Below are 11807 nucleotides of genomic sequence, written 5' to 3'. Positions count from 1 at the left end.
GTTCAGAAAACTTAGGTAGGCCCCAATGCACCTACAAGTAGGGTATCCACAAGGACACCAGAATCACAGCATTTTATTTCTGGCTGGAGATTGCCAGCAACTTGCAAATCCACAATGGGCTAAAAGTGAAAATAAAAATAGCCTAAGAAATGAAAGAGTAGTTCTTCCCCCCCTCCCCTCCCTCCAATCCAAAGAGCTGCCTCCTCTTTTCCCACTTGTTTTTTAAAATTATTATTATTTTTATTTCTTGGTTCCTTTTTTTTAAATCTGCTTTTATTAAATGTTAAAATAATGGTACATGGGAAATCATGCATTTTCTTTTAAATGTATTTTCTATTTTTTATATTTTTAAATTTCTTTCTCTTGATTTTTTAATTTTTTTTCTTTTTTCTTTTTTTTTAAACTTTTTTCTTTCTTTTTGGATGTTTCACTTAAGTTTGTTTGTTGTTGTTTTTTGCTTTTGGAAGGTTTCTATGGTTGCTTTCTCCTTGCCCCTATTGCCCTCCCTGTTCTTCCCTCCTGCACCCGAGTCCTTCTCCCACCTTCCCTGTCCCCCAGTTTCAGCCCCTTGTGATAGCTTCATACGGGGGTGGTCCGGCGGTTGGCTGTGTTAGTGTGGATAGAGTCTTTGTTTTCTTTCTGGATACAGTTGTGAACCTGGAGGAAGCTGTTATCCCTGTCTGAATTGTAGGTGGCGGTGGGGGTAGTAGCAGCCTTCAGGGGGTCCCTGGTCAGGGTATACATCGAGATTTCCGTGGATGGGAGGGTGTTGAACCCTTTGATCCCAACGGGAGAGGCATCCCTGGAGTGTGAAGGCTCAGTGGAACGGGAACTGGAACGACTGCGTCTCTGATAGCGGTAGCGATAGCTGGGTATGCGGGTGATGGCAGAGGACTGGAGGTAGTCCGTGGTGTGAGTGCTGGCACGCAGCTGTTTGTGCCGGTCAATGAACATGTGTACAGCCAGCACTCCAACCATCTCAGCTATAATAAAGGACAAGGCCCCAAAGTAGAAGGACCATCCGTAAGAGTAACTGTTCTTCTTGGAGTCGCTTTTTGAGGGGTCTCCAGCATTGGCTGATATGTACACAATGATGCCAATTATATTACTCAGACCTGTAATCAAAGATTAAGAGAAAAAAATTAGACTGTCCCCTATGCATGCCTAATATAATTTGAAGAGGCTTTGTAGACAAGGGTGACTATTTTGTTGTAGGTTGCTACTGAGATATTTTGACCAAGGCCCATTCTCACTAGGATCAGTGACATGCCCATTTTTAAAAGCTTAATAGTGCAGTGTATCCATTCAAAGATAGCAGTTGGGGATTTCTCTGAGACTCTGAATGTTCCAATATGTATCAACATCACAAAGGCACATCCTGACTCAAATCCCTTTGGAAAAACTTTTTAGAGGAGCCTTCCCCAACCTGATATTCTCCGGACATGTTGGACTTCAAGTTGCACAATCTTTAGCCAGCACATAATTCTAGGAAGCTCAGTTCTCTTTAAATATTAACAATTAAAATCCTTACTTTGGACCACAGAAATATAGAATGGCAGCAGAGGAAACACAACACAATTCTAGCCAATATATGAATATGTGTTTGTGTTATCTTGGACTAGTAATTTCCTCCACCACTTGATGGCATTGATTTTTCTCTCTACAGCTTTTAATTGATATTTTAGGTAGGTTGTAAGCTATACTTATTAATACAGTGTAGAAAAATGAATATTTTGAGATATTCATTTTCTAAGAATAAAGCCTAGAAGCATAATGCATTACAGACTGGATCAGTTATGAGACAAGGCAGTACTTCAAATATGTGCCTGTCAGTAATACATCAAAAACTATCCCTGCCCACTGTCTACCATTACAAAATATGTTCAGCCATACAGATCATTATTCAAATATTTTTCTTACATGCTATAAGAAATTGCACCAACCTAGCATAGAAACTATCATACTCATAGTACATCATTCCCCAACCTGATGCCCTCCCTAAATTCCTCCTCAACTGTTTCGAGCTACATTTCATTGTATGTTGAAGAACTATCTGGTTATTGTTGGGTCTGTGCTTAAAACAGAATTGTAAAAAAAAGATCCTATGATGATTTTCTATTTGCTGGAACCTCAAGACAGAGGTTCTAATTCTTTCCTGATGGCACTAGGATGGCATTTGACTAAACAAACAGCTTTACTCTGGTTTGGCAGTTCTGGTGAGTTTGGAGTTGAAGAGATCAAAAGTAGAGACCTTCTATTCCCACTTTTGGTTGGAGCGTATATTGCAGTGCGTCCAGTTTGTTAATGTCTGTTGTCAGACCTAAATTTTGCCATCTTGGAAGACTATACTAGGGAACATTGAATAAAACATTGCTATCTAGACACCTTTAGTCTTTATCAAGTCAAAATATAAAGAAAGTGGAATAACTGTTGAATTATATTTCAGTTAGGCACACCATATTAGGGCTGCAGAGTTCTGGACAACCACCAAATGGCAGCAAACATTAAAATTTTCTGTATCTCTGCTATCATCGAGTAATCATCTGTTTTGGGGACCCAGTTGTGGAAGACCTAATCTTAGAGAGTTATCCTGAGCCTACATGTCAAGAATTTGAGCCCTTTATATGAGAGGAGGTGCAATATTCTTAACACTTGACAGATGGTGTACAGTCTCTGAATATGCTGAGTCTTGTATGAATACTGAAAGAATGGTTTGCCTGCTGTATTCCTAGGAATTTTTAATTCAAATTCCCAAAATTGGTTGCATTCAAGGCCCTAATCCTGGAGCGACCACCGCGAGATCCTGGATGTCTCATGGAAATCAGATGTACCAAAGTACTGCATGAAAGCCCCATGCAGAACATTGATATAATTTAGTCAATAGTAGGAAGAAATGGACAAGTTGGAGTACCACCACAAATGTTGAACTAGATTAATCACTGACCTTAAAACACAAGATCGCTGCTGGATTGGACCAAAGGTCCATCTAATCCAGCATTCTCTTTGGACAGTGGCCAGGCAAATGCCTTCAGGAGACCCCCATAAGGAGCACGTGAAGGCAACAACTGCCCCCTGCTTTGTGGAGTGTATGCAAAATATTACAGGCATTCTGAAAAAAAAAAAAACGATAATCCACTTTCATCACTAGATGCTGCCACAGTCAACATATGAACAGAATAATTAGAAACAGAAGACAAATGCCACAGATAGACAGGCTCTTAAAAAAGCCCACATACACACTCCAATATTTTCATTGCTCAAAAGAGGATGCTACAAAACTGGACTTTGACTTTTACACAAGGAGAAATCCTAGACCTTATTTTGGCCTAGTTTGCTCTGAGGTGAAAACCTGTGTTTAAATTGTACCACTTATTATTGCAGCCAGGGTTCACATGATCAAATGTTCCTCCATTAAAAAAAAATACATTTCTGTATCTAGAAATACATATTTACACCTAGAAAAGATGATGATCGGAAGAAAGGTTAAGGTAGAACTTTTCTTCCTGACATCTGATCTTTCCCAGGATTTCTTCAGCCTGTGATGATGTTCAATAAGAAACTAAACTAATCTGGAGGGATTGTACTTCCCTTGAAACAGCAGGCAGTCCTCTACTTCTAACTGTCTCTGGATTTGCAGATAATGGCAGTAGCAAGGACTGTATTTGCAAAATTATACCTAATGTGCCAGCTGCAATTCTTCCTGAGCCAGTCAGATCTGGCAATAGTCACCTGTGCCTTTGTTACATCATAGTTAAAGTACTTCAATATGTTTTATATGTGGCACTCTTGTTCTTTGAATATAAAGGCAATGCATATATCATTAGGTAAATAAGTAAACAATAAATTTTAAATTGTGCAAAATGCAGCTATGTGGCTTAACACTCCAAGATACCAGGATCATATTATGCCTGTCCTAATATATCTGCCAATTGTTTTCTAAGTGTAACTTAGAAAGTTACACTTTATGCTGTTGACTATAAGATCTAACAGCTTAGGCTCTGAGTAACCATCTATTTGTGTAGAAATCTATTTGGCTGCCAAAGAAAGGCAGCCTGAAACAGGTCCCTGATTTCAGAGACCGGCTAGGCCCACCTGAGAGGGTCTTCTGCATTTTTCCTAAGCTGGCTCTCTCTCTCTGCACTTCCTAAGACAGGCTCTCTCAGGAAATGCATTGAGCTTCCAATCATTATTTCTTTAGAAAATGAGTGAAGCCCTTTGTCTTCAGGGGCTTCACCACCAATTGGGTGGTGATGATTTAGCTATTATGCACCAAAATGGATTTCTATTGTACATACAGTTCTGTTGTTGTCTGTCAGCCGCCTTGAGCTTCCTATGGATGGAAAGGTGAGGTTCAAATTGTAATAATAAACAAATATCTACTGTTTGATATGGAGGGATTTTTTTTTACTATTTATTTCTGGTAGGGAAGAAATTCAATCTTGTGAGCCTTCACCTGCGTGCTGCAGTGGTAAAGCCCAAGCAAAGGCTTATTCCTTCAATATTAAACAGGCATAGGAGGCCAAATAAAATTTCTTCAATTTTCTGAGCTGCTCCTTCTTACTCAACCTAGTGAACAGGGCCTAATTCACAAAAAAATCTTTGTGTGTTGAGATGCTCTTTATTTTCTCCTGGTGATAGGTTATCTGTATCTCCATCTAATCTGTGGTCAAAAGAAAAGATGAGAAGTCTTCCACTACGGCACTGTTTCTCAACCATGGTAACTTTAAGATGTGTAGACTTCAAGGCTGAGAAACACTGCACTGAAGGGAAAAAAGGTAGCAGCTGCTAGGTTTCTCTGTTGTGGTTAACATAAAATACCATATTCGGTACACGCCTAGACACTCGCCACTTCCTTCCTGGTGCAAAAAGAACATGTTCAGCCTAGGAGAGCACTGATAGGGGACTATCAGGAGAGCAGGAGTAGGGGAACACTTGCCTGATATTCTTCTTTGCCAAATATCTGGGTTGTCATCCAGGATCTTGGGTTTGCTTTCATTAATGTTACTTTTAACATTTACAAAACCATGTTATGAGCAATGCACTTGAGAAAAATTCTGTCTGAATACGATGTTTGCAAGGCAGCTGAATTCTTTCTGAAATTTTAGAGGCACTGTATTGCATTGCCAGGGTCAAACTAAATATGACAGCAGAAAGTCTATTTGTTTAGACATGGCTGGGTGACGCCCAGATTTCATGCAAGGAGAGATTTAAAGTGAAGGTAAAATCACATCTCAGGATTTCCAAATGAGGGTAGGAGGATCTGATTTTTAGAGCAAAAAAGCATGTGAATAGGTGAGATGTATTCTCCACCTGCCTTTGACATATTTATTGAAAACATTGTAGATATATTATCCTTCATCATACTATTGCTTGGTGTGACTCTAGTTTGTTCTTCCACGAAATATATTTTTTCTTCCAATGAACTCCGACACAGAAATGAATTTGGTGGGGGGGTGGGGGTGGGAGGAGGGGAAGTGATGAGAAATTACAGTGAAGAAAATAGAGGGCACTAACCATATCCATGTGTTGCTCTAAGATTGGACCTCCTGTTCCCAGCTCTATGCACAAGTGAAACAGACACAAGTTTAAACAAATGATTCTTCCACTGTCAAATCTAGTTGGACTTCCCCTAAAATAGGTTGCAACTCCGAAACATGGAATGTAATTGCAGTGCGTTCTTTCTTTCCTGCAATCACTCAGATTTAAATATCTCCTTTTTCATTTCACATGATTTAATTCAGACATGGAATTGAATAGTTATCAGTGGAGCTGGGAAATATTAGTGCTCCCAGTCTTTTTCTTTTCTTTGATGTTCCATCCCAATGCTCTGGGAGCTGGTTGTTCCCTTCACCTCCCAACACATTGGGTCCCTCCCTCCTTTTGGATTTTTGTGCTTCGATCCCTGTGCAGAGGCAGCCCGCTGGTCCCTCGGCCCTTTTACCTGCAGACACGAAGAAAATGCCGGCACTAAGGATGATGTTATGTCGGGTTTTGTAGAACTCGCTGGCTGCAATGCAGAGTCCACCCATAAAAAGCAGAATCACACTCAGGATCGGAAAAATACTAGAGGCTCTTACAGCCCCTGTAAGCAAAGAAAACCAGAGGGGTGGGGAAAGGGAAGGGAAGAGGCGGAGGAAGACAGCAAGTGTGGGAGACATGGGGAGAAGGGAAGACATGCAGTTGGGGGAAATTAAGGAAGAATATGGAAGATTGGTGAGGAGTGCAGCAAGGTGGAACAAAAAAGACACAGCAAAGAAGCACAGGAATTGGAAGGCCAGTGATAAGGAGAGAGAAAGAGGAGGAGAATGAAACAGAGCATCAACAGAAGAAGAAAGCTGTTACAAATGAACTATCAACATATTGGATATTAGAAGAGAGCAGTGTACTTAGAGCTGGGGACGGTCAAATGGTGTCTGTAACCAAAAAACACAGTGCCGTCCCTCGAAACAAACAGAAACTCTAAAGGCCAGAAAATTAAAACAGTGCCATGTACTAATCAGCATATTGTTGACAAATTGCAGTCAGCAGGAGATGTCCTGAAAATAAACACAGAGATTGTGCAGAAGTGGGCATGGAAGACTCTCCAGATGGACCCAGTCCTTGCTCACAGGCAGGCCTGCACACAGACACATGGTGGTGAGGTGGGGGGGGGCAGAGGGTTTTTTTTTATCATTCAGGATTTGTGCCTCAAGCATGGAATCTTATGAAGATTCCAGATGGAGTCTTCCATTTCCCCTTGTCACTTTTTCTCCTTGTTTCTTCCCACAAAAAACGCATTAAGGAAGAAAAGATGGAATTGCTGCCCGATTGCCTTTCAGCTGCTAACACTTGATGCTATCTCCCTGGAAGCACATTACGCTTTGGAAATGTGTACATGTATTGCAAACTAATGAAGCTGTCATATGTGTTTGTCCTCATTTACTGCATTTACCCAAAAGGAACATGACACCAGATTTAAGGCTTTCTCCAAAAAGAAAACCAGGCAGGAAAACATTTCATCTGCCTAGTGTATTATTACATTCTCAAGAAATCTAAGATGACCTTCTCCTTTTAAAGGTAAATTATTTGGGGAAATATGAACTTCTTTACACATAGATATAGGACTTCAGTCCTCACACAGGCTACCCGGTAGATGGCAGTAGCATGCAGGTACATAAATACACATATACATGTAATGATTTTCAGATTAAGCATTATGGAGAATGGGAGCTTCTGCAAAGACGTGTGACTAGTGTGATATTAAAGTATCAGTGTCTCTCTCATACACAGATGTAAGCATGTACAGATATGAAATCTGACTTATCTGGGGATTTCAGACATATGTACTAGGCTGTTAAAAGATCTAATATATGGCATCCATATATTAGATTCAATATTTTTCACTTCCAATGTAACATATAGCAGCATCTAAGTCAGCCTATCTCAGCTTGGTGGCTTCCCTAGAGTTAGGGTTCACTAAGCCTACGCTGGCTGGAAATTATGGAAGCTGAAGAGCAGTCTGAATGAAGAGTACCTGGTTGGGGTAGACTGATGTAAGTTGTTCACATTAGAATAATCATGCCAGAAATAAATACACTTTGAAAGTGTGGATAAAATCTATCCATTTGCCATTCTTTGACACCATGGGATGGCTTGGCTACATTAAATGGATATTAAAACATTTATTCTGATGTAATGAAACATATCAGAAACAGCTATATTGTTAGCTGTCTTGATTGCTTAGCTAAATGAAGCATATATTTCTCTTTTTAAATGATAAAAAATCTTTATCTAGGAACAAGGAAAAAACAGTGCCACCAAGATTTTTGATCTGTATCTGATTTGTTCTCATAAACCTGTATCAAAACGTTCCTTTTTTCCAGTCTTCCATCCCCACTAATTCCTGCAAACTCACAGGAAAACTTGGCATGATGCAATAGACAAGTGTCAAAATAAATAAGTTCACAGGAGACTTTTGGCACAAGGAACTAATTAATAGCAGCTTTCTTTCTTGGAAGTGCCACATGATTCTAAACTGAACATGTTTGGCTAATGGTTGGGTTCATACAACACATTAACTTAAACCTGGGCTAACAAAATACAGTCGTTGTATTTACATAACATGCCATATACCAACAAACCTTATGGCTTAACTGAATGGCTTGGTTTATACATGTTAAAACAAAGGTTGGGATTCCCACAACATGCTGGATGACAAAGTACCCAACCCCATTTTAAACTAGTTTAGTATGTTGTGCAAACCCAGTTAATAGAAAGCTATGGGCACATATTGTTAGGCCATATCCTTGCTCTAACAAGGGTGATATGGGTGTTGAAGCAGGATGATCTGCATGTAATCTATCATGGGAACTTTATGTGCAGTTGCCCTTGCACTGAGATGCTCTCTGGATCCAGCAAAGGGCTGAACAGAAACAAGAAATATGACTGCTAATGTGAAACCACCAATGAGTAGTTATCTCATCTATTGTGACCTATGTTTGTACTGACAATTTTATTTTCACAGTGATAAGTATGAACCAAAATGGGCAACATGAGATTCTAGTAAAATATTATTAAAGTTCTAGAAATGCATGTAGTAATTCTTAGCCAAAACTGGGCTGACTATTGATGGAAACAGTATCTGATCTGCAGACTTCGTCATGAACAGTGTAGGAAATTGAATATTTGCTGACAAAACTTAGTTATAGTTCACATAGCAAAAGTAATCCTAGTGCAGAATATTGTTACTGAAGCCAGTGTAAGAAATAGATTTTTTTTCAACCTGATCAAATAACTCCCAATGTACTTTGAATTTCAACAAGAGAACATCTTATTGTTTAAAAATATTAATTTACTGTCTCCAGAAGGAGCTCCACAATTGCAGGTAATGGATGGTATATAGCTGAGAGTTTTAAAAGGGATTTAACTCTTAGAACTCAAATTTTGCAAAGTTTTCCATTTTAAACATTTCTTGCATTCACTTCAATCAAATTATGCCATTTTGAAGAGAAACTACCATAAATGTAATATTGAATAGCAGCTTTCCACATCCTGGCATTCTCCATAGGAATTGGACTGTGATTCCCTAGGAATTCTAAAAGGAAACACTCACTTATTTGGAAACACAATATACACAACACTCCTGTGATGCCTCCATTCTTGAGTCAGGATACCTGTTTTATTTGGTGTGAGTTTTAATTCTCATGCTGTCTCTGGCCTTTTGGCTACCCAACCCAGAGGGTGACACTCACATCCATATAATTCTATTTATCACCAATTTCTCAGGGGTTTTGCTGAAGAATGTATGAGTTGACAAATGATGAAAAAGGGATGAAAACCTCTATGTTACAATGAGACACTAATTTTTTTAGCACTACAGTATGTGGATATAATACCAAGTCCAGAATTTTATTGTGGGAATTATGGAAATGATGCTGTCCCACTCCAGTGGATTTAAAATCCATTGATCTCAAATCTGTATTAGATAAGTATATCTGGCCACGTTTCAGAGATGGAACTTTGCTTCACTAACAACCTCTAGAAAACACGAATGAGATTTGACAGTGAAGAATGTCAGTAATTGCCAGGAGAGGCTCACCATCAAAGGTTTTTTAGAACATAGGCGGGTCCTATGATTTGCCTTTTTTCACACATTTTAATTAGTCCAACACAGTTACAATAAAGAATCTTTTAGCAGAAGCATAAGACTTTTTCTGGACCAGTTTTGACTAGCTGGAAAAGGGCCATTTCATGCAAAAGCAAGCTTGTTGCTGCAAACTAAGCTCAATTTGCATGATGCATTGCTGTTGCAGGACGTGGATTGAATTACAAACATGCATGTCTGCACGTTCCATTATTATTATTTTGTATGTATATGACACACACACACACACATATGCACCAGCTACTCTAGGCAGCTGATAAGGTACATTAAAACCATCCATAAAAATAACAGATATAAAACACAAAAGCTAAAGCTGTGCAATTAGAAGGCCTGGGAAAGTAAATACATTTTGAGCCCCCACCTAAATTGTAGGAAGGAGTGGACTTGCTTCAATTCCAGTGGCAATTTAGTCCATAATATGGAATTATTGGCATGTAAGGTAGAGAAAATAACATTCTTTGCCATGTCATTTGGTATTTACAATTTGTGTATTTATGTGCAGCTGATTTGCAGATGCACAGGTGGCTTTGCTAGCTGTACGGTATTGTAGAAAATAATAAATGGTGTTGGATTATTGCAACATGTTGTAGTTGGAGCTGCACATAAACAGTTTACAAGCTTCAGTTATTATAAAATATGGTGGCAAGAATATGGAATGACTGTAATGTTTTATCAGCAATGCATCATCTCCGTTCGTTCTGATTTCATTTCTAGGCTCAATTCATGGTGCTGGTTTAACTGGTTTGGGCCACTGTATTAGGCTAGACTGGAAGTCATAAAACATACTAAGATGATAGTGGCAAACCGCTTCCATAATGTTGCCAAGAAAATTGGATAGATCTGTCCATGAAACAACTAGGAGTGGAGCTGACCTTGAAGGACACTTTTTATCTGAAGGATTACCTGTTCCTCCTACCTCTGGCCTTCCACCCACCTATCTTCACATAGTGAAATGCAAGAAGGCATCAGCTATGGTGAAGCACACATTTGCACACATGGAACACAGTTCCCAGATAAGCCCAGCTAGTGCCTGTCTAATGTCTTTTAAGTCATTAAGTCAGTTTAAGTCTCTGAGAAGCAGAGAGTTAAATTCTTCTCAACCCATATTGTGACATGTTTTTAAACAATTAGCTTGACTGGTTATGCTTGTTGTTTAGTGGGGCTTTTTAAATAGCTGTCTTCACATGCTGCCTAGTTTTATGTTAAAATGGTTTCTTCTCTAGGGAAAAAAAAACCTCTTTTCAGATCTTTTAGCAGTCAGTAGTTACTATATTTTGGTTTGTTTTGCTTTGAGATGATATTTTGTGCTGTTCTGGATGTGGCTTTTGTCAGATTTTAATTTTTGTTTCGTCTATATTTATATAAAGCACCCCGAGAATAATTTGTTTTAAAGTGAATAATTAATTAAATGAAAGAATATTATTATTTGGTGAAGGTTCAAGAACTATACTCCGTTTGCCCTGGATATCTAGCATTTATCAAGAAAGCTTCCATATTTGGTTCTCCTACTGAAATATCAGCTATGATTTCAGAGTGATTAGCACATGATCACGTGTAGCTACATACCCCACAAATGTCCATCTGCTGTTTTCAGTACATGAGGAGCAGACCAGATTAAATAAACAAGAAAAATATGCTCAACTGAGAACCCTACAAATGAGTCATATAATTGTTGCTGTTATTGTACCCTGCAAGACTATGTATGATTACCTCTACTATTAAAAACCATGGAATCTGGGATCACAGATGTCTCAAGTGCAAACTATGTCCAGGGAGGTATTTATCTCTTAGGCGCCATCCACATATGGAGGCTATACCATCTGGGACTGGCACTGCTCTCCTGTGTCCCCATGACATCAAGAGGTTTGTCTGGAGGTTGGGAAGCTGGCACAATTAATGTTCAGCTTAGCTCCTGCTCCTGCAGAAACACAGCAAAGACAGATAACGCCTGCCTTATCCCACCTCATTATTCTGGAGATTTCCCCTTCTCTTCTACAGTCAAGGTGCTGTTTTGTCACTTTCCCGTTTCCCCCAGCTGCTCTGAAGGGTGGCTTTACCACTCAGCATCAACAGTGGCACATGAGGCTTTTTCTAACTTTTCCCCTCTTAGTCTGAAAAGCAAACACAGCGAAGGCAGATTGAGGATGTGAACAGGCCCTTGCAG

The 11807-nt window shown here is 39.3% G+C and overlaps 1 protein-coding gene across 1 annotated transcript in view; it reads right to left on the bottom strand.

Annotated features, from left to right (window-relative positions):
- Nucleotides 1-452: 452 nt before the first annotated feature.
- The window catches only part of CACNG2 (calcium voltage-gated channel auxiliary subunit gamma 2), a 122880-nt gene continuing 111525 nt past the window's right edge, over nucleotides 453-11807 (bottom strand). The window contains exons 3-4 of the mRNA XM_088141553.1: nucleotides 5942-6082; nucleotides 453-1115 (exon numbers count right to left, since the gene is read on the bottom strand). Of these exons, the coding sequence (XP_087997679.1) occupies nucleotides 580-1115; nucleotides 5942-6082 (677 nt within the window). The 3' untranslated portion in view covers nucleotides 453-579. The remainder of the gene's footprint in view (nucleotides 1116-5941; nucleotides 6083-11807) is intronic.

Source organism: Python bivittatus, unplaced genomic scaffold, assembly GCF_059951505.1.
Source record: "Python bivittatus isolate LINGU-HERP-01145 unplaced genomic scaffold, Pbiv_v1 ctg000330_np1212, whole genome shotgun sequence".
In the NCBI taxonomy this organism is placed as follows: domain Eukaryota; kingdom Metazoa; phylum Chordata; class Lepidosauria; order Squamata; family Pythonidae; genus Python; species Python bivittatus.
This window is presented reverse-complemented; position numbering and strand designations above follow the sequence as displayed.